The following is a 23,802-nucleotide window of genomic DNA, read 5'->3' as shown; positions in this document are numbered from 1 at the left end:
TGTATTATACTATAAATATAATATATATTATATTATATCATAATACATTAATATATTATGTTAAATAATTTAATATTATGTTATATTACCAAATATTAATTTACTCTAATAATTATATTACTATTATGCTATATTAACATAATATTATTTTATATTACAATAATATTATAGTATATCGTATATTTATGTATTAATTTATGTTATGTTTTATTATGTTCTGTTGTATAATACTATGCAATGTCCTTTATGGTAATTTTATCATACAAAAGTACTTTCTCAGTTTATTTACCAAACACAAAACAAAGTACAACAGCACTTTACGAATGTAGTTACCAAACAGCAAACAGCTTTTTATAACAGCTCTACTTCAGACAGCTCTACTGCCAACAGCTTTACTTCTAACAGCTCTACTGCCAATAGCTCCCCCAAACAGGGCCTTAGACCCCGTTTAACAGAGCTGTTGGCAGTTGAGCTTTTGAAAATAGTGCTTTTTGAAGTAGAGCTTTTATTAAAAGCTATTTGTTGTTTGATAACTACGTTTATAAAGTGTTGTGAAACTTTAATATGTGTTTGATAAACAAACTGAGAAAGCACTTTTGGTATAACAAAATTACCATAAAGAATATTGCATAATATATATTAATACATAAATATATAATATAGTATAATATTACTGTAATATAATATAATATTATTATAAATATAGTAATATAATATTATATACTATAGTATAATAATTTAATATAATTTGATATTATATAATATAACATATCAATGTATTATGATATAATGTGATATAATATTATATTTATAGTATAATACAATATTAAGGTATAAAATATTAGAATTATTATCGTTTATATATTAATATTTTTATTAATATAATATTTTTAGGAACTAATTTTTGGATTCTTTGTTTCCATTGTTGGCACACCTGCAGATTTCTATAATATAAGAAAATATTTTTTGTAATTGTAATATTTTATCATAGGTATTTTGATCTAAAATGAAAAAAATTATAAATCAAAATAGTTTTTCGATGCATGCTAAAATTGCTTTTTCGAAGAAGCTCCATTTTGGAGTTTTTTTCGAAAAGTTGTTTTAGCTTTCTGGCAAAGTTAAGATAACTTTTCGATTTTTTAACCAAACACTTTTATTCCATTCAAAAGTACTTTTAGAAGCCCAAAAAGTGCTTTCTAGCCTACCAAAAGCTCTGCCAAACAGGTCTTAGTCTTCCACGTTGCTAATTTGTTTTCAAATCTTTGTAGGATCTGGGTCCTATCACCTTCAAAATTGCACAGTAATATTTGTTGGCCCGAAGTAACACCAAAGTATCAACAGCATACTGTAAGATTTTAGTTCCACAGTTGATCCAGGAATTGCCGAGCCCCTCAGATTTTTTCTGTTGCAGCAGCATTCAGCATTCTACTTACGAGTGTCAATTGCAAGTATGAACATAAAGGGAGAGAGGAGATTGCTGCCCTGTCTAAGCTCACGGCGGCAAAGGATCCGGTCGGCGTTGATATTCACTTCAATTTTTCCACTAGATGGAATGCTCGCCATCCAACTAATCCATTTAGGTTGAAAAGATTTCATAAAAAGCAACTTGATTAAGGCTCCGTTTGGCAGAGCGGTTGGCAGTAGAGTCTTTTGAAGTAGAACTTTTATTAAAGCTATTTATTGTTTAGTAACTACAGACCACTTCTTTTAAAGGTCTTCGTGAAGTCTAGCTTGCATACTACTCCTTTAGTATCATACTTCTTTCGTGGGTGGTGTAAAATCTCGTTGAAATAAAGAATGTTATCCATGATTAATCTTTCTTTGATGCAAGCAATTGGAGCTGGGTCAATGAGCTAATCAGAAAACGGTTGCAACTGGTTTGCCAAAACTTTGGAGATAATCTCAATGCAGCTGTGGATTGAACTAATAGGACAAAAATCTGCCGGTGCCCTTGCAGCTTCTTTCTTGAGTATCAAAGTGAGCACGGCATAGTTAAGCCTAGCAAGATCCAGATCATCATCGTGCATCTGTCTAAATAATGAAAGGAGATCCTCCTCGACTAGATCCCAGAGATGCCGAAAGAAGAGTACGGTAAATCTCATTAGATAAGAAGATAAGATATTTGATTTCGGGATGGTTACATGTATTGCACTTGTTCTACTATGTTAGAAATAAAGCAAGTGCACATATTGATAATGAATATCCATGCGTCCAAATTATGTTGATTTTCTCTACCTGATAAGTTGGGCGGTTTGTTTTGTTTTGATCTGCCTTTAGGTTTGCCGTGAAGGGAAGTATCTGGTTTGATGGTGAGATGAGGAGAGAAACAGAGAGGAGATGTTTCTCCAAGCCCCCATTTTTCTGAAGTAGAAAGATTAGGAACGAGAATAAAGATTAGGGACACGTCTGTAGCAGTGCCGGCTCGAGCCTTAGGCGACCGAGGTGGTCGCCTAAGGCCCCCGGCTCATGGAAGGCCCCCGCCCCCGTGGACTCGTGGAGAGTCTTTTTTTTTTTTTTGTGAGCTTTCACATCCGAAAGCTGGCAGAGCCAGAGTAGCAGGGTGAGTGGGTGACGGGCGACGGCTATGCTGCTGGCCCCCGCTACAGTGCGTCCGCAGATCGCAATCCCCATCTGCCATCTCCCCGACGAGGCGACGGCTACGCTGCTCAGCTGCTGAGACAGGCTACGGCTGGGCGACGGCATGGCTACGAGCCTACGACAGCTGAGACAGGCAACGGTCCTTCTCCTTCTCTCCGACTCTTCCCCCCTTATCCACCCGCGAGTGCTTTTTTTTTTTGCTAAACGGCAGAACCCTTCAAAGCAAAAAAAAAAAAAAAAAAACAGAGCATACCTTCCGTTCTCCTCTCCGGCTCTCCCCTCGGCCCTCAGTGCTTCTTCACTTCAGTTCTTCGGCCCTTCCCTAGTTCCCTTCTCTGCCGGCAGCCGGGAGGCTCGACCGTCGACGGCTTGAGGCTCGACCGCCCCTGCTTCGGCCTTCGGACTCCGGAGTCCGGATCTGCTCTCCAGCTCTGCTCGGCTCCTCCGACCTCCAGCCTCCGGGCTCCGGCCTCCGGCTCCTCGGCTCCGCTGTAGCCTCTAAACTTCTAAAGGCCACCGACCTCCTCCTCCGGCTCCAACTCCAAGAAGGCAAGAACCCGGCGACGGCGTCACGACGGCGAGTGGCGAGCCACCGGCCGGATCTCCTCTCTAGCTTCGAGCCTCCGACCTCCGGGCTCCGCCGCTCCGGCCTCGTCGGCTCCTCCGTGAGCATCCATTCCCAAATCCCAATTCCCAGGCCAAAGGGCAAAGGCAAAATCAAATCCCAGGCAGTGCCGTAGACCGCAGTGGTGAGTTTTATACGGTGCCACTTTTATATTGACTAATCACTATTCAGTATTCACTAACTATTTCACATCATCACATGGAAGTACATGTTGATTGTTATTTTATTATCTAATAGTTCTGTGATCACCGAACAATTGTCTATAAAGAGGATTTCTTTCATATGCCATATTGTTGTTATTGGCTTATTGCATTTAATGTTATACAATAATGAAAAAAGCCAAGAGAATATATGGCCAACTGATTAATTTTTTGATCCAATTAATTTTGATTTATTCAAGTTAGAGACACTACAATTATTTTTTTGGGTCTAATTGTCGGTTGGTTGTGATTTTTTTGGATCTTATTTGCGGTCAACTATGTCACAAGAAAGATTAAATGGATTAGCTATATTATCGATTGAAAATAATATTTTAATGAATCTTGAGTATAAAAATTTGATTAGTAATTTTGCATCTCAAAAAGCTAGACGAGTTATTTTTAAATAAAATTTTAAATTATTTTACACTTATTAAAATTTTTTCATCATTTAAAAAAAAAAGGCCTCCCTTTGTGAGTTCGCCTTAGGCCCCCAAATGTTTTGAGCCGCCCCTGGTCTGTAGCTGGTTTTTTGTTTGTCTGACCATAGTGGTCACTTTTTGGCATCACTCTACCCACCCCCCCCCCCCCCCCCCCCCCCCCGAGCTCTCTCTGTCTCTCTCTCTCTTTCTCTTTCTTTTTTTTCTTTTCTTTTTTTTTTGTTGTGTTTGATAAAAATAAAAAAATAATACAAAGGATAAGGCATCGATACATGATTTTTCCAGATAAAATGTTCCAAGTGGTGAGCTGCGAAGGATGTCACCCAGTTAGCAACGATGTTTGCCTTCCTATGTACATGTATAGCCTGATAAAGACTACACTCGTCTAAGAGCCTGCGGATATCGTGGAGCAGCGGTCTAGATCCAACGCCGTGTCCTCAACTCCGGATCCACTCGATCACCGTGGCCGAGTTACCTTCAAAGAGGATGCAATCCGTGCCCAGCACATACCTCACATAGGTGATACCCTCCCATGCAACTCTGAGCTCGGCACTGACTACCGACATGTCGAAGATCCGCCGGCCTCCCGCTGCTAACAATCTTGCATCGTGGATGACAAATCCTGGCCACACCACCAGTGCTCCCTCCCTCGTCAACACTATCGTCAAAGTTTACCTTGAGAAAACCAGAGGGTGGGGGTTCCTAGGAGACCGGCACGATTCTAGGCGCTGCAGGAGCAGAAGGGGAGTCCCAGATTTTTCTGGCCATCCCGAGAGACGATGACACCGCAATGCAAATGACCTTTGTCGCATGAAGGAGAGTATTGTCCGCCACCAACTTTATATGCGCTCTACTATTCTCGAAGACTCGAGCATTCCTATTTAGCCAGCAGTAGTAGACCAGGTAGGCAGTCTTAATCGCCCGCTTCTCAAATCTGGGCCTCCAAGATGATAACTCCAAGAAGTGCAAGAACACCTCGATCGATGTCCACCCCTGCTGAGGGTCAGGGGGGCTTAGGGCGCACTCTCAGATCTGACCGGCCCATGGGCACTCGAAGAGGACATGGAAAATAGACTCCTCCACCTCCAAAATGATCATGCACTCTAGTGAAACACTCACCCCTCGTCGAGCCAGCATGCCTCTGGTAGGCAGGCATTTCCATGCCACCTTCCAAATGAATAAGGCGACTCGTAGGTGAATATGAAGCCTTCAGATCCAACCTTCATCAATCTGTCGAGCCGTAGTCCTCCTGACCACTCAGAGTAAATCGCGGGCTTTCACCTCTGACCTCCCAATCATGCTCCAGACCCTCATATCCGCCACCTCCCCAACAGGAATCGATAAAGACAAGACTCGCTCGGCCAGCCGCTCCCCAAACGCCCGTCGGACGAGGTTCTCGTTCCACGATGACCCATCTGGAGCAAGCAGATCGCACGCTCTACACCCCTCCAGTCGACTAGCGTCAATCAAGGTGGGCAAGTCGCACAGAGGCACCTCAGAGAGCCAGGTGTCCTCCAAGATGTCGATAGCCCGTCCATCTCCGACCTCCCATCTAATCTTCGGGAGGACCACCGGGGCGCTGTTACAAATCTCTCTCCAGATAAAGAAACTGCGGTGGCCCGTGCGGAAGACGGCAAGGTCGGCTGTATCCCCTTACTTGATCCTTATCAAAGCGTCCCATAGACTCACCGGCTCCAGAAGAAACCTGGCCGTCGGCCTGGTCGTGAGGACCTTCTGTCGCTCGATCAAGGAGTGGACTCCCAATCCCCCATTGCTAGTCGGCTGGCAGATGGTATCCCATGCTAGCAGATGACACCTCTTCTTCCCCTATGTCGCCCCTAGAGGAAACTCCTGAATAGCTGCTCCATGCACCGTAATACCTGCGAGAGGCACCAAGTATGCGATAACAGATAAATAGAGACCGAGCTCAAGATTGACCGTACCAGTGTGGCTCTACCCATCATGGATAGAGCGCCCGCCTGTCAGCTCTCTAGTCTGCATCTAATGCCTAGCTCCATGGGAGTGCAATTCGCCCTGCGCTGGTGCTGACTTGTGATTGGAACTCCGAAGTATCTCAATGTACTCTCCTGCTCTCTAATCTCCAGGATGCCAGAGATAGATGCTTTCATGCTTGGATGGATCTTCGAGCCAAAATAGATGACTGACTTGACTAAATTGACATGTTGTCCCGATACCGCATAATACTCCTCTAGAATCCTTCGGATCGCCTGAGCTGACCATCTCGTCGCCCTAGCTAGTAACAAACAATCATAAGCAAAGAGCATGGGCGAGATCGGAGACGCGTCCGATGCCAACCTATAGGCCTCCACCTTTTGCGTCACTGTAGCGCGCCAGAGCGTTCTGGACAGATAGTCGGTGCAGATGATGAATAAAAGCGGCAACAAAGAGCAACCCTGCCCAATCCGACAGACGACTTGAAGAGCTATCAAGGGAGCCGGTCACTAGTATGGCAAAGGATGGGTACGAATGCATCCCTAAAACCCCCGAATCCTTCTCCCCTTCGCGACGGACCGAGGAACCGTAGTTGCTCTTTTGGTGTGCCCGTTCCTACAGCATACGGCTTTACGACACGGCAAAACATTGAGGCATCAAGAGAGCTGATGGCCCTACCTAGAGTGGCCCGTGGGCTCCATGTCATGGAATCCTGCCGTATGAGCTCGGACGGCTGTATCCTCCGTGAAGCGAGACAGCCGAGTGTCAGCCACCCACTATCCCTTTTTTCTTTTTTTTTGGGGGGGGGGGGGGGGGGGGGGGACCCAGCTTCTTTGGTCCTTCCCCAATTCCACCTCCTTCTCCCTCTCTGGCGCCCGGCGCCCTTTGCTTTGTTTTCTAGTGGTGAGATGGGGAGGATCTTGATGTGGCTCGCCTTGTCGTACCAAAAGGGATGGTGCCAGCTTTCCCCTTTCTTTCTACTCCTCCTCCCTTGGGGAACGGGAACAGCTTTGCTTAAGCTCCTATTTTTGTGTCGGATTATACATAATCTCTTTTCCTCATCTTCATTAGCATACCGTAAGATCTTAGTTCCACAGTTGATCCAGGAATTGCCGTGCCCCTCGTAGATTTTTTCTGATGCAGCAGCATTCAGCATTCTACATAGGAGCGTCAACCGCAAGTATGAACATAATGAGAGAAAGGAGATCGCCCTGTCTAAGCTCACGATGGCAAAGGATCCGATCGTCGTTTGTATTCGCTTCAATTTTTCCACTAGATAGAATGCTCGCCATCCAACCAATCCATTTAGGTGGAAAGGATCTCGTAGAAAGCAACTTGATTAAGTAAGAGTGCCTCCCCCATATCAATGGCCTTCATGAAGTCTAGCTTGCATACCACTCTATTAGTATCGCACTTCCTTCCTGGGGTGGTGTAAAATCTCGTTGGCACAAACAATGCTATCCATAATTAATCTTCCTTAGATGTAAGCAATTCGGGCTGGGTCAATGAGCAAATCAGAAAATGGTTGCAGCCAATTGGCCAAAACTTTAGAGATAATCTCATTGTCTCAATGCAGCTGTGGATCAAACTAATAGGACAAAAATCTGCCGGTTCCCTAGCAAGATCTAGATCATCATCATGCATCTGTCTAAATAATGAACAGACATCCTCCTCGACTAGATCCCAGATATGCTGAACGAAGAGTATGGTAAATCTCATTAGATAAGAAGGTACGAGATTTGATTTCGGCATCGTTACATGTATTGCACTTGTTTTGCTATGTTAGAAATAAAGCAAGTGCACATATTAATAATGAATATCCATGCGTCCAAATTATGTTGATTTTCTCTACCTGATAAGTTGGAGGCTTTGTTTTGTTTTGATCTGCCTTTAGTTTGCCGTGAAGAGAAGTGTCTGGTTTGATGGTAAGATGAGGAGAGAAATAGAGAGGAGATGTTTCCCCAAGCCCCCTTTTTCTTGAAGTAGAAAGATACAGAAAAGCGAATAAATATATGCCTGGAATATAATCGTTATTTTTTACCTCATCCTTTTCTTGAGTTCAGTTACTCCCTAATAAAAGCACTTCCCCAGTCGAAGGGGATGATGGATGCCCAAGGGAGTGAGGAGATGGCACGTCACTCTTCTCCCCTTCATGACGAACAGAGGAGCCGCGGTTGCTCTTTTGCTGCGCCTGTTCCTACACCATACAGCTTTACTAGACAACAAAAGATTGACGCATCAAGAGAGCTCATGGCCCTACCAAGTGTGGCCCGTGGGCTCCACGTCATGGTATCGTGCCGTATGAACTCGGACAGCTGCATCCTCTGTGAAGCGAGACAGCCGATTTTTTTTGGAGTTTTTTGGTTGGGACCCCGCTTCTTCCGTCCTTCCCCAATTCCACCTCCTCCGCCCTTTCGAGCGTCCTTTGCTTTGTTTTCCGGTGTTCAGACGGGGAGGATTTGATGCGGCTTGCCTTGTCCTACCAAAAGGGATCGTGCCAGCCTTCCCCTTTCTTTCTACTCCTCCTCCTCCTCCCTTGGGGAACGGGAGCAGCTTTGCGTCAGCTCCTATTGTTGTGTGGGATTATATATAAGTTCTTTTCCTCGTCTTCCTCGATAGGGACTTCTCCTCGCTCCTTAAGACTGTTGGTCGCTGGGCCCATTGAGCTCCAAAACCTTCTTCTCCTGCGACTTTTCTTTTCTTTCGACACCGTGGATGGAATGCCAGACTAGTAGCCCAAGGAGTGGTAGAGATGCAGATGGGAGAGAGAGCAGCTCGCCGGTGCTTCGTAGCTTGATCGACGGCATGCCGACACTCGCTCTGGGGTTTGTGCTGACGGTAGTTTCGCCATGCATGACCATCCATGGTGGCCGGGTGGCGCTAAAGAATGCTTCAGCAGCATCCCATCATTTCATCCACATGGACGTCTTTGCCTTCTCCATGATCGGTGCGTTTGCTTCCGCTCTTTCTAGCATCACGTTCCGCCGTAGCCTGCCAGAAGTGGCTCATGTCCTCGAGGATGTTCCCGTTGTCTTCTTGGGGTCGGCCTTTGCTTCGCTTGCTTCGGTTCTCATCCGCGAGCAATTCCAGTGGTTTGCCTATGTTCTCTGCATGATCCCGGCGATACCATTGCTTCGAAGGCCATGGCAGTCGTTGTCCGGTTGTCTCGTTGCATCAGTCCGCATCCTCGCAGCTCGTGTGGCAGGGTGGTTCCATGGAGGAGAAGCCTCGGCGCAGATGGGAGATGGTTGTGGCTGTGTCTGAGGTTGCGCTCCTCACAAGTGTGTTTTTTCCCTCCCGCCTGCTCTCAGGCTTGTACATCACTGAAGCAATCAAAACACAAAATAAATGATTAATTAGAACACAAAATAAATTAGGGACTGCTGAGTGATCGATGATTCCTGCTGCAACAAAAGATTGCCGAATTTCATCTTTTACCCACTAATTTTCTCCCCCAGCTTAGGAGCATGGATTATGGGGCACAAATGCTGAATTTGCTTTCTTTCTTCCTCCTCCTTTTTCTTTTTTTTTTATTTTTTTATTTTATACAACGGCCGTTCACATCGGACGAGTGCAAATGTAGCCAACAAAGATACAATAGGTTAAGGACCAATCCGTGATCCACCTGAGTAAAGGCCTCAGGATGATGGGCCAAATTTGCTTTCAGTTGGTAGCAAAACAGATGATACCATGTGTAGAAGATAACTTAATTAGATTTCTGAATTGTCCGATTGTGATGGCGGCCGGTTTTGCTGAGAAACGGAATTTTCTAAGATGCAACTTTTGCACTATAAAGGAGCGTACCATCGTAGATGACTACCATGTTCCAATGCGAAACTCTCCCGTATTTATAATCAACCAGCCTGGCGCGTGTTATATTGCTTGCGGGTGGCGAAATCGGGGAACGTATTAGATCACGGCTCACCTGGAGGTGTTAATTAAGATCACGGCCTCCCTAATCGTTTTTAAATTAGTAGTACCCTCACTGAAGCGAGCGGCTTTCAGTCGGGGAAGGACGAAAGGAAGTAGTAAGAGAGCGATCAGATTATTAGAAGCTAATAATCCATCCAAGCGAAGCGAAACTCTCTCCCCCCTCCCAAGTTTGTAATCCCCAGCCTGATTGCAAGATGTCCTACGGGCTCAGGTTGGTGCAGGCCTTTTGGCTATTCGAAGCATGCATGCAACCAGGCCGAAGAGATGGCGTAACGGCACCTGTAGCATCACGTAACGGGATAAGATGGCGTGGATGGTCTTGGAAGCACGGCACCTGACCTTGGTGCCGGAGAAAGCAGCAGCAGTACTGAGTCCTTGCTATTCGTATGTCATCGCTCCTGTTCTAGTTGAATTCCAGTCTCTCAGATCAGTGCCTGTACATTGTGGATCTCTATAGTAAATCTCCTTTTAGCAGCAAAAATATTTCCAATTCAACAACTGTGGGACCTAGTGGGCCATTTGGGCCAAGATCTGGGCCCTATTGGGTCGTGCTAATTATTGGCTGAGATTGGGCCCTATTGGGTCGTGCCCAATGTGGGCTAATGGGGGCATGTTGGGTCCTGTCCAATATGGGCCACGTTCGGATCTTATTGGACCTTATCCAATAGTATTTTCGGTTTTGCTTAACTCTATAATTAACAAAGAAATTAATTATATTTTAACAGTTGAATCTAATCCGTCTACGTGAAGTAGGATTTAAAGCAAGAAGAGGTAAGTAACTTAATACTTCAAAGTGTATTTTCCAAATTATTTGATAAAATAATTATTAGTTGATTAAATTATGAGAAATATTTTGTACTTAGTAAAATGGGTCAGGTATGTCAAATATCATTTGGAAATTATATTATATGTTATAAAGTCTGTAAAAAAGCGACTAGGCAAATTATAAAAAATTTATTTTGGATACATATATGTATTCTCAGCATGATTATGATATGTTCTGGTCTCGCCAATGGGAATTATCCGTTGGACCTGTTAACTTGTAATATGCGAGGAATCAGTTTCGACACCGCGCCACCGGTGATTTGAATAGTGGTTTCCGGATACCGTTGCCACTGTGGTTAACAATAGTAATTTTTGGCACTTTGTGCAACCCATGCCACTGGGTTACATAGCCATAGTCTATTTATGCTTACCAGAGTTTTTGTAAAAATAATAATAAGTTTTGAAAAAAAATATTATTCGTGATTTATTTTTCAGTCATTATTTTGTATTTTAATTAATTATCTAGCATGCTTTAATCCTACTCTGAGGTATTATGTTGCTTATTAGGCTAATGTATCTCATTATCTTGTTTTTTTTTATTTTTTAGATTCGGATGCATGATTGCTCGGGACTTGAAGAGTGCGGTAGATTTGGAAGATTTTGTTTAATTATTAAAATTTTAGTTAGACTAGTTAGAGTAATTGGTTTATGTTAGCATATATTATTTTGAAATATTAAAATTTTGCTTCAAGTAAATTATTGATTAAAAATAAATTTTAAAAATTTGCCATTGCAATGTTATGATTTACAATTTTACATGTCCATACGTGGGACATGTGTCGCGTTCGGGCTCGCGATGACTACCACCTTATGGCTCACGTTCCACCACGGGAGCGCGGGACACGTGTCGCGTTGCGTGATCGGGACAACCCGTTAGCTTCATGGCAAAAAAAAAGACAGAGACACATACTTTCTAATTTAAGTCGGCCGCACTTTTTTTTTCTAGGCAACTTCCGTCCAAGTTCCTAGCATGACTCTATTTTGATTTATTGCAATGGCCGTCAACTGCGGACGTGGAGGAAGCACTTACCTACGCCTCCCCAATCCCCATAAATATCAGTTCCTCGTAGCCAATCACACTCCATTTCTCCAAAACCTTATGTTCCTGCGATTTTTGTTTTCTTTGGAGAACGTGGATGCATGGAATGCCAGACTAGCCCATGGAGTACCAGAGATGCAGGTAGCTCGCCGGTGCTTCGTAGCTTGATCGATGGCACGCCGGCGCTCGTTTTCGGGTTTGTGCTGACGGTAGTTTCGGCATGCATCACCATCGATGGCGGCCGGGTGGCGATAAAGAATTCTTCAGCAGCATCCCAACATTTCATCGACATGGACGTCCTTGCCTTCTCCATCGTCGGTGCTGTTGCTTCTGCTCTTGCTAGCATCACCTTCCGGCGCCGTAGCCTGCCAAAAGTCGCTCATGTCCTCGAGGATGTTGCCGTTGTCTTCTTGGGGCCGGCCTTTGCTTCGCTTGCTTCGGTTCTGATCCGCGAGCAATTCCAGTGGTTTGCCTATGTTCTCTGCATGATCCCGGCGATACCATTGCTTCGAAGGCCATGGCAGTCGCTGTCCGGCTGTCTCGTTGCATCAGTCCGCATCCTCGCGGCTCTTGTGGCAGGGTGGTTCCATGGAGGAGAACCCCCGGTGCAGACGGGAGATGATCCTAGCTCTGTCTGAGGTTGCGCTCCTCGCAACTGTGTTCTTTCCTCCCGCCTGCTCTCGGGCATGCACATCAGTGGAGCGATCATAATTAAATTATTAATTAGAACACGAGATAAATTAGGTTTCCATGTGGCTCAGGGGTTCAGTTCTGGTGTCTCCGCAGAACTTTGTATGTTCGTACGGTATTCTTGTTTCTTTCTCTCAAATAATTAAAGGAACGGGGCTGGACTTTTGTGGGTTAAATCTCCACCATCTCACCGTGGGCCTCAGCTCCAAAGTTAGATGCGGTATCTTATATTAAGAAAACAAAGCACTCCTTTGGAAGACCTGCTATGATTCAAAGAACTTTAGAGGCCAGATTAGGAACGACTTAATTAAATATCTAAGCATTCTGGTATAACAGTATTTGACAGCAGATTAGCATTTGATTGGTTCAATTTTAAACAGGAGATGCTTTCCAATTTTTTTATTCTTCTGAAGCACAAGTCAGATTCAAGAAAATAAACAAAAGAGATGTAGTTACTCCTCAATAAGGCTGCAAATGGGTCGGGTCGACTCAAGACCCGACCCACGTAGACCCGATCCAATCCGAATTTTAGGATCCGCATGTCCGGGTCGGATCCTAAAATGAGACCCGAATTATTTTCTGGATCGGGTCTAGGTTTACTGAGCGGACCCGACCCGATCCAAATGGATCCGAAGAGAGGGAGAGGGAGAGGGAGAGAGGGAGGAAGAAAAGCAAAACAGAATTTTTTTTTTTTTTTGTGGGTCGTGTAGTCCGTCAGGATTCTCTCTCGATCTATTACACTGGGATTTTTTTTGTCCTCGTGAGAGGGAAGATGGGAGACACCAAGTTCCATCCAGATTAGTCACATAGGGTGTGATATGAAATTTGGCTTGCAGACCGACTTAATTAAAGTCATGGGTCATTTGTTCTGACCGGAGGTCAATTGCAAGTCTTTCAGGTCATGGGTCACCCAGCACCTCATAATTACGATATAACCAAATTAGATTTGCCCAAATCCTCTCCCAAAAGCACAAAAAATGGATCCGGTACAGACCCGGACCCGATCCAACTCGAACTCGGATCCGACCCGGGCCCGATCCGAACCGATCTTCAACCGGGTTGGGTCTAGGTCCAAAATTAGGACCCGAACAAAAAACGCCTACGATCCGATCCGATCCGACCCATTTGCACCCCTACTTTTCATAATGCTTTATAGGATAATTTTTCTTTCTACTTTCTATTTTTAATGTTGCGAACATTTATTTCAAGTTTTCAACATTACAACAAAATTTGACTGGATACTGATCATTGAGTCAAGTCGGTACACATTGATGCAAGCTTACTAAAATGGCATATGTATCGACCTAAACTTCTGTGACTGTTGCAGGAGATCAAGGTGGATGAATACATAACTCACACATTGACACTGGTGGATATCAACAAGGCCTTTGATCTAATGCATGAAGGGGGGTGCTTGCGCTGCGTGCTTGCGATGCATGCATGATCGTGCCCTCGTCAGATTCTTCTATGTAAGGACCTATGTTTATAAAAGTATGACCGTTAGTGTTGGACTTTGTGCCTTCTGTTCCATGGCAATGTGATCTACAGAATGTTTCGGAGGGATAATGAAGTCATTGCCATAATTTTTTTACGTTTGGAGATGTCTATGGATCTTCTTGTAATGAAATATCTTGTGGCTATTGTGCTAATAACCTACTTATCCTGGAGATAACAATCTTGAAAGAGAATGGACGACTCATGCTATCCATCAGAAAATGAAGATAATGAAGATAACCTACTTATATATTTTAATGAATTTGCAGGTCAATGTTCCAATCCTCAGAAAATCCTAAGGCGATACTAGGAAAAAAAACTCTCTTTTGTCGACAGTAAACAAGGGATAATGGATCCGGTAATTCATAGATAGGGATGGGTCGCACAAGTTAATGGTGCCGGATGATTTGCTGAACGTATGTGATAGATCTGATTCATAGCATTTGATTTTAAACAATGTGTCAGGCTCATCATCATTGTGTAAATATCTTTCTTGAACCCAAATAATCGGAATGAATGTTTTCACCTCTGGTGATCAACACTAATAAGTATTTAGGATCTAAAATGACCACTCATCCACAGCGGGGATAGCTCAGTTGGGAGAGCGTCAGACTGAAGATCTGAAGGTCGCGTGTTCGATCCACGCTCACCGCAAATACATTAAAAATTTATATTTTTGATAAAAATAAATTATATATCAAAAATTTTATATGCTTAAAATTGTTTTTAATTTGTTAAAAAAATCTGTTATGGATAGTTTTTGAGACCAACTAATTAAACATATTTTAAAAAATATATATTTTAGAAAACATTAAAAACATAGATTTTTGATGAGTATAAATCATATATTTTGAACTTTATATGCCAAAAGTTGTGTTTAACTTTTGACTTTTTAAAAGTATTTAGTAGAATAGTTTTTGAGACCGCCTAATTAAACATATTTTTAACAAAATTATTTTAGAAAGATATTTAAAATAAATTTTTTATAAGAAATAAATTTTGTGCATTTTAAATTTTATATGCCAAAAGTTGTGTTTGACTTTTGGTTTTTTCTCAAAAAATATTTAATAAAATAGTTTTTGAGATCAGCTAATTAAGTATATTTTTAACAAAATTATTTTAGAATAATTTTATATGCCAATGTTATGTTCTTAGAACTAAAATATGTAAAGTAAAATAACTACAAGGCATGGACAACAGTTGTTTTTTCCCCTTCTTTTAGCTTTTGTATAAAACTATTTTTTTTAAAGATGAATGTAACCATTTCTTGATGTTATAATTTTTAATTCTTTTGATTGATGTTTGTATTTTTGAGTTTTTTTTTCCCATAAACATCTTTTCCTAGATGTTTTAATGATTTTGTCCCTAAATGTGAGGTTGTATAATCAAACATTATTATTATTCCGAATCTTTGGACAAGGAAATGTCAGCTATGATCAAGTAAACATGATCTATTGATCTCCTTGTGACACATCGATTATCAAGATATTCCATGAAATTAAAAGTACTCTTGATCATAGTCTGTGATTGATCAAATATATAGATCTCTAAATCCACTGCAAGTATTGACCTTCTCAATATATCCATCTGGTAAGTTGCTCTATAACTATTTAAGATATATCAAAAATTTGAGTGAATATGATCAGCAAAATAGATGATGCCATTTGGTGTAACGATGAAGTGAAATAGGATGTAAAGTTGTATACTTGTATGCATTACACTAACACGTGGCAAGTTAAGTTTGTAACTTGATGTGGGTCCATGTTTAACGTATGTGTAATTATTGCACATCCCTACAACTCTTACCACTAATTCAACCAAAATTGAGTTGTGGCATTCTTATTTAAATGCCACATGAGATGTGCATCTATTGTATCCAAGCCTAAGTCTTGGTTAGGCTCGGTCTATATTAATTGCGCAAGTTGTAACCTTTTATTTCAATTTCAAGTCCTATTTAGGATTTCTCTATAAACATGTATAATGCACCGGTTTTGCATGATGTGGTTGCATGAAACACGATTTCTACCATATTACATGGCCATATGCCCATGCCCATGATAGGAACAATGGTCAATAGACTTTCCATGTGCTGCTTGTGATAGCAAAGCGAAGAAATGGGATCGAAAAAGGTTAGAATCAACAAGAATAGAAGATACATGATGAATCACATATCCTTCTCAGATTGTCATTGAAGCAAAATGATTTATATTATGTTAGTTGTTAACCAGTTGATGCATAATATGTTGCATGGTAAATATCATATGCAGAGACACCATACTTTTGGCCCTCGCATCATTCAGTGGTGTCTTCATATGCGATGTTGCAAAATTTGAGTCTATGATGCTTCTACCACCCATCATTCATTGATGCACTATGCATGAGCCCTAACTTATCGTGGACCAAAGTGCTTTAATTATAGAGACATGCCGTCAGAACAATTCTAATGGTAGCATCATGCTAATTTTTTTGATCGTAGAGTCCTATCGATATCAGAACCGATTTTTAGCAGGTTAACAATGTTTGGATCTTCGGATGACATAGTCTTACTACTGGATTCAAATTTTGAATTTGGTGCTTTTGAAATTGTCAAGGTCTTCCAGCGGAAAAAAAATTTCCACACTAGAATATTTTTTCTGAAAAGATAATTTCTAAGAATATGATATCTGAAAAAATGATTTTGGCATATTTGGTTGATCATAGAAAAGTGGCACATTCAAAATAGGTTTATGTTTGATTGAGCATTTACTCCATTGAAAAATTTGTATAAAATACCTATTATACCCTTAAAAAAGAAAAATACCTTACCTATGGATTTTGATGGCGTAAAGGTACTGTTGGCAAAAAAAAAAAAAGAGACCCTAGTTCCTAACCGATGGAAAATTAGTTTTCTCATATATTTCATGAATTTTTTTCTATAAAATATAGAAATCTTATTTCTATGAAAATGCTACTTTTTAATCTTCTCTCGTTTGAAAACTCAAACTGGAAGCATTTATTTATTTCTTTTGTTGACCATACTTTCTTTTCTTTTTTTAAAAAAAACCAAATGAGCCTTGAAAATCTTTTTCACCATGTGATTTTGATACATTAGAATTTTGAATTTAAACCGCAGATAAGCTAAGCTTACCACCACCCATAGAGGAATTACATCCTATAAAGGCACTCAATGGCTAACGGTTCCTACGCCGGCTACTCCCTCTCGATTTTTTATCTCTTTCTTTTGCTATTCCGTATGCACTCATTGTTTATGCATCCAATGAATGCACTTAGAATAGGCATTTGACCTCCCTATTCCTCCACACCATCCTATTGGGTGCATATTGACTAATAGTAGTGCCACTCATTAATGCATACAATGGCCAAGAATGCTCTAATAAGCCTAATCCCAAATCTCCTTTCTTTTCTTTTTTTGAAACCATCCACTACAAAGATTCTTAGGCTCAGCATGCTCTAACTTAAGAAAGAAAAACCGAAAACAAACTCACACAATCACCATGAAGAAGACAGTCCAATGACCAACAACTAGGTAGTGATCATCTAGCTTTGTTGGAGAAGTAGAATCCCAACAAGAGCTGGAATGTCACACGCACACCAGATTCTATATCATGGAGCGGTGCTACAATATAATTATCAAAAATTTTGTAAATTAATTTGGTCATTTTAAATAATCTAGAAAGGATTTGCAACATGATTCGCTGCGTTTATAACTCAATTGCATCACATAACTTGAAGTCCATACTTTTTTTTTAACATAAAACCCATTTTCAGCTAGGTGTTAAAATAAAGCTTTTACCAAGTAATACACAAATGCGACCACTTGTTAAGAGTTTATTGCATCCTTTTGATAGAGGTAGGTAGTCGGCAATGTCGAAGATTTGGAATGAGAAGGTCAATGTAAAATTTTCATTTCAGATAATAATATCATTAAGCATAACTTCAACATGAGAAATTAAATGATGCGATAAATAAGAATATTAATATAAAAGTCAATCCCTGGATGAGTTTCATTCCAACATAATCTGTTCTCTCTCTCCAATTAGATCGAGGTGGTACCACTACATCCAAACAAAAGTTGCATTTTTTTTCTTTCAATCCTGGGATAATTAAAAAGCAGTTATGGCCTAATCACATAATAGCACAAGAATTCGACCCAAACTGTCTGCATCCAATAGATTCGTGGTGGATTAGGTTCCCTACAAAGCCCAGAGTAAGGTTCTTGCGGACACAATTTTCATGCCCTCACCGTGCGGTGACCAGCCCAAATTTATTGACCCAACCGTCTCCCGTGCTATTCTCGTAATTCCGTTCCGAAACATGGCGAAACTAGGGTTGCCGCTAGGGTTTCCGGGTACTTTAATTTCCTCGGCCCCGGGGAACGAGAGTTTCTCTGAGGGCGGAGGCGGTGCATCGTAGCAGCAGCGTCGGACGTCGGGGGATCGATGGGCAACTTCAGGGTAAGTTCACCCCCTCTTCTACTTCTACTTCTACTTCTCCCCCTCCTCGTCTTCCCAAATCCATGGTAGCTTTCGATAGATCGCTGGATCTCAGGCACCATTCACCCCCGATTCTTCAGAGATCTCCGGTTTCAAAGGTTACTGATATTTGGATCGGATTTGATTGGAGTCCGTTAGGATTTCATATGAAATTAAGCCTGAAATCTCTTAAGCTTATCGAATAATGGTAGTACTAAGAATGATCGAGCGAAACTCACCTCCAAATGCCGTCATTTTCTTTTCTTTTTCCGTTATTTTATTTGCTAATTTTGTTGTTGGTGGCCATGTATTGATTTCTTTTATGATGATGGATGGGAATTGGGGGCAGTTTCATCAGTACCAGGTGGTGGGTCGAGCCCTCCCGACCCCGTCGGATGAGCACCCCAAGATTTACCGCATGAAGCTTTGGGCTACCAACGAAGTCCGAGCTAAATCCAAGTTCTGGTACGTGTAGACTCTATCTTTCAATTCTTTTTTTTTTCCTTCGTTTCTTTCTTATCACGTTGTTATTTTGAATCTGTTGCGTCATTTTAAAAATTTCAGGTATTTCTTGAGGAAGCTGAAGAAGGTGAAAAAGAGCAATGGCCAAGTGCTCGCAATTAACGAGGTTAATTTGTTTTTACTCTCTTCTTATTTTCTTTCGTTTCCAAACTTAGGCTTATTGGAGTTTTGGTGACCATGCTGTATCTTATGATATGTGACTTTTAGCCATGTCATAAGCGTGCAGTTTGCCGCAAATTATGTTCTGGTGTGATTAAATTGAAATATTTTTTGGCGCATCATGGTGGCTCTAAAGTTTCAACCGAACCTGGTCTACATTATCGGTACCTAAACTATCATTATGTTTGGAATCAGCGTACTCGTGTTTGTGTTTTGGCATCATGGTGGTGCATGATGCTTGGTGGAATGATGAATATTGCAAGAATTGTTCCATTGCAATTGCCAAACTTGGGCATATGCCTTTGTTATTTCTTTTGCAGGTTGACATCCTTAGATACATCGTTTGGGTCATAACCTTTTGTTCATGATGAGAATACAGGATCCAATGTAGTTAGATGCTTTCCATATCTTTGTTTGGCTTGCATTGCTCCCGTACTGTTTTAAGCTAGCTGAACTACTGTGGGTTGATGTTGCTTGGATTCTCTCTTTCATTTTATGTACAAACAGTGTGTGTGTGTATTAAAACTAGGAGGGGCTAATTCTCACATTTTCTATTCTATACGCACCCCACCCCTGGCAGCTGTGCGCGCGCACGTCTTAAGAATAGGAGGGGCTAATTCTTGCCTTTTCTATTCTATACCCACCCCACCCCTGGCAGCTGTGTGCGCGTGCGTATCTTAAGAATAGGAGGGGCTAATTCTTACCTTTTCTATTTTATACCCGCCCAACCCTTGGTAACGCTTGTGTGTATTAAGAGTAGGAGAGGCTAATTCTCACCTTTTCTATATTCCCACCCCACCCCTGGCAGCTATCTGCCACGTCTTGCCCAAGTAGCAAGAGGTGATGCTATCCAGCTCTCAGTGGTAATAGAAATGCTCTTTAGATTACATTCATCTGTTATTCATTGTTGTAGGTGAAAACAATAGGTGTCTTATTGGGCATCATTATTCCAAAACTTTTTGATGTTTGTCCATCATCATTCTATCATCCTTATTCTTTACTTCCAAGTTTGGTTTATCAAATTAAAATTGCTGCAATCTGTCCAAACTTTGTTGTGTATATGGCAATTGAACTCCAGTCCACCCAGTCAGCAGAAGTTTGTCCCTTTCCGAATGAAGCTCAGAATTGAGGATTTGAGCCATCATTGTTTTTTCTTAATAAGTTTACCATAGGAGATAATCTACTAATTATGATAAAAATTGTGGGTATGAATGAACCAGTAATAAATGATGACATGGAGCACCTTGGAAGAAATGCATTCTTAGTTGATATATATGTGCTGTTGCCAGAGATTGTTCATTAGTTCTTTTCTGTGTAATTCTTCTTTTATGTTGGTACTAGTTTGATGTTCCCATTGGTGATTTGGAAACCAAATACTTGCCTGCTAATATATGAATGAAAGTGTGGTAGGAGGTTCCATACTTGTTTATCACCTTATTCAGTATCTGATAATCACCTATTGAGAACATTTTTAGATTGAAAAGGCTGTCCTGTTATGATAATTGACATCTTTTGCTCCTTTTGGAGAGATAAAACTTTCGCTCAGAATAGATATATCTAGTTAGAGTATTTAAGTGTCCTGTGCTTGTCATGCAACATGGATGGTTGCTAGATAACATAGACACACACCAGGACATGGACATGTATTCTACTCAAATCATGGTTTTGATTAACTTAGTTTTGGTGGACATGGTGGTTGAATTTTTGGACCTGAAACCAATCAATTAGTAACCATAAAGGGGAAAAAATGAAAATAGAAATATATAAAACACAAAAACTTCTTAACTTTCAGTTTCCCATGTGTATGCTTCATTAGTTAGTTACTTTTCTTTTGCAGTCTTCTTGGTGGATTACTGGTAGAATTTCTTTCTTATATAATAATTTAGCTGTTAGACGGCAATTCTGGATATTGACCACACAAAGAGGACTATTATTACAAGCAAGTTATAGGAATCCTTGGAAGGTGTTAATTGTCCTGCCCTTTTATTTATTTAATTATTGGTGGCCTCCTGTTCATTTCTTAACCATTTCTTCCTCCCTCAACTAAGTCAGTGCATGGAGCCCTTAGATAGGGTTGTTTATAGATTTGTAAAAGTTGATTGGAAATGGTTGATCAAGGTTGGATCATGGATGGCCACGGTTATAAGTACAGGCTCTTTCATCAACTGATGTAAAGATCAGTTAGTCCACCATATTTTTTCTTTACAAGAAAATGATAAGATGACTCCACGTGCTCTGATTCATCAGTTATAATCTGATCAAGGAGCAATACCAAAATGTTTAAGAAGGGTTACCTTGACATAGGTTTGCCTTCGGCCTTGATCAACCTAAGTTATATGGAGTCCCTATCCCGACGCTGCAAGAGCCGAATGTGAGACTTCATACACCTTGATCTTTCAGCCATGGTCGTTATAGCTGCACTCAGTATGAACTTTGCATCATAATCTGTGATAACTGCCCCTTTCTCCTAAATTATGACATCGCAACTCAAGTTTTTATTTTTTAAAGCATCTTGGAACCAGAGTCATGATCTTCAATCAAAATATGCAGCTGTTGTCTTTGCATTTTCCGGGAATTTTAGTTGCTCTTGTGCCTCTGATTGATATGAAACTTGATGGGATTGTCTCTGGGAAAAAATAAAATCCTGCAACTTCCTTAGTTATTCTAGTTTATATTGGTATGGAGAAGCTAATTTGGTGCTGCTTTATGCTGCGAGGCCAGATATTTGAGAGGAAACCGACAAAGATCAAGAACTATGGCATCTGGCTGAGGTACCAGAGCAGGACAGGTTACCACAACATGTACAAGGAGTATAGGGACACCACACTGAATGGTGCTGTCGAGCAGATGTACAATGAGATGGCATCCCGTCACCGTGTCCGGCACCACTGCATTCAGATCATCAAGACTGCCACAATCCCAGCCAAACTCTGCAAGCGTGAGAGCACCAAGCAGTTCCATGATTCAAAGATCAAATTCCCTCTCGTCCTTAAGAAAGTCAGACCACCTACCAGGAAGCTGAAGACTACCTACAAGGCCTCCCGCCCCAATCTCTTTATGTAGGGGAGTAAGCACCGAGCATGTATGCAAATGTTTTCTTTTGGGCGTGCCCGGGTTTTCTTCATTTCATGAACTGTTGGATTTTGTGAGTCTCTGTCTGTTTGTTTTTGGGTAAGAGCTTTGTGTAAGACCTTTAAAAGCAGTTTAGTTAATTCAGTGCGACTATGGGTAGAAATTGTTTCTGATTTTTACTATATCATATTGGTGGCGCGCATGAGTCAGTCTTCTTGTTGGTAGATATAGGAGATACTCATGGTGTTTTGGAATTTACCAACCTAAGTTCGCCTGTTTAGCGCGTACAATTGATGATTTCTTTTTCCAGCCACCACAAAACAGTGGCGTATTTTGTAACTAGTCAGCTGCCACGCTCCCTTGATTGCAGAGGGAACCATTTCTTTTTGTCCTGGCACCTGATACTGCAGGGAGAGGTAATTTGGATAGAGAGAGAATAATTTCTGTCATGCAGTCAGTGTTTTCTTTTTCTCTCTTTCTTTTTTTTTTTTTTGCTAAAAATGGATGAATCATATAGTTGTAGTGTAGATATATTCAATAAGGTCATAAAGTCCTGGAGCGCGGCATTTTGGAGTGACTGGCTACATATGAGACTGCTCAGTGGCTCTATTAGTCTTTCTGAATATATGCTTGCTTGGAAGGCTATGTCATCACTGATCATAGTTCGAATGTTCCAAAGCAATTTGGTGGTAGTCAGTGTTCTAATGTCGGTATCGATTTGTCTTTCTCAAGGGAGGGGAAGTCCATGGGGGCTTAGGTAGATCACTCAACTTTGTGGCAGAATGCATCTTATTTTCTGAACTATAAGTTTCACAGGAACGATCCAAGGCAAACAATCATGTTAGATTGGTCATTCCATAACACCACCTGCCAAATCACCAAAAATTCAACATACTTCCCTTCTAAAGCCAACTTGATCTTTTATATTTGTTATCTGGTGGTAAGATTGAACGACGACAGATGCTAATCCGGAAACTTGAACCTGTGGAATTCCGTCAGCTGCCGCACCGCCCAGGCTTTTCCGTAATCATTAATAGACCGCAGAGATGCTGCTGCCCAACTTAACACCCTTCTCTCCTGCGACTGTACGATTACTTAAATCATGCCCTTCAAGGAATGAATTGGTGAATTGGGTGGGTACTGTTTGTTTTTTTTGTTTTTTTAATAGGTGCTCCCAATTTTCCCAGCCGACCAAGTGTTTGTCGTTGCAAGCACCAGTCAATAGAATTCGTGGCCAGATATCCGTCTCCATGTGACGTGGCCTAAATTAAGATTTATAAGTGATCCAACCATAGCTGGACATCTGTTGTTTGAGAAAAGTTGCTTTATAAACCTGATTACTAAAAGAAGGTTGGCCTCAGAGCACAAAAGATAATGAAGGAATCACGAGTCTCATTCAGCATTCTGTAGAAGTTTTACACGTGTTGGATCAAAAGAATCCCTTACTAACATATAACCTATGCGATGTGGAGTATGATTTTCTTCTTTTAATATATTAATATAATAAATTATAATAAATAAAAAATTTGAAGTTAAATTTTTATTACAGATTAAGTAATAAACTTCAATAATTATCGAGTAGACACTTTCATCATGAATACCAGTGTTCATACGATGAATAGAGAATTTCGTACCAGAACCAAAAGCATGATTTTTTTTAATTTTTTGGACTATTTTTGAAATAAACTTTAACGATAATCAAGCATTAATAGTTATTGCATATTAAATAATAAATTTTGATAATAATAGAGTAGCAGCGAGCATATCAATATCAACATTATTA

General features: G+C 41.1%; 1 protein-coding gene and 1 non-coding gene across 3 annotated transcripts; both read left to right on the top strand.

The window, feature by feature from the left end:
* Positions 1-14,375: 14,375 nt before the first annotated feature.
* On the top strand, positions 14,376-14,448 carry TRNAF-GAA (transfer RNA phenylalanine (anticodon GAA)). The gene has a single exon. It is a non-coding gene; the product is annotated as a tRNA-Phe (tRNA).
* Positions 14,449-18,092: 3,644 nt separating this feature from the next.
* On the top strand, positions 18,093-22,182 carry LOC103711860 (large ribosomal subunit protein eL20-like). Of its 2 annotated transcripts, XM_008798164.5 has the most exons (4): positions 18,093-18,248; positions 18,616-18,731; positions 18,831-18,894; positions 21,669-22,182. In XM_008798164.5, exons 1-4 carry the CDS (start codon positions 18,234-18,236, stop codon positions 22,008-22,010), a joined length of 537 nt encoding a protein of 178 aa, XP_008796386.1. In that variant the 5' UTR covers positions 18,093-18,233; the 3' UTR covers positions 22,011-22,182. The 2 variants fall into 2 exon arrangements, with proteins under 2 accessions (XP_008796386.1, XP_088568766.1); XM_088712640.2 differs by lacking the exon at positions 18,093-18,248 and having other exon boundaries at positions 18,574-18,731.
* Positions 22,183-23,802: the final 1,620 nt, after the last annotated feature.

The sequence above is a fragment of the Phoenix dactylifera genome, chromosome 16 (assembly GCF_051530095.1).
Source record: "Phoenix dactylifera cultivar Ajwa chromosome 16, Ajwa_hap1_PhDact_Kaust_v1.1, whole genome shotgun sequence".
NCBI lineage: Eukaryota > Viridiplantae > Streptophyta > Magnoliopsida > Arecales > Arecaceae > Phoenix > Phoenix dactylifera.
The sequence above is the reverse complement of the archived record's forward strand: the minus strand, read 5'-3'. Positions and strand labels throughout refer to the sequence as shown.

Bases quoted from the DNA above. Each gene is read 5' to 3' on its own strand.
- LOC103711860 (XM_088712640.2), top strand. From the start codon at position 18,589: ATGATGATGGATGGGAATTGGGGGCAGTTTCATCAGTACCAGGTGGTG. The intron at 18,732-18,830 runs GTACGTGTAGAC...TAAAAATTTCAG, and splicing joins CGAGCTAAATCCAAGTTCTG to GTATTTCTTGAGGAAGCTGA. The intron at 18,895-21,668 runs GTTAATTTGTTT...CTGCGAGGCCAG, and splicing joins AAGTGCTCGCAATTAACGAG to ATATTTGAGAGGAAACCGAC.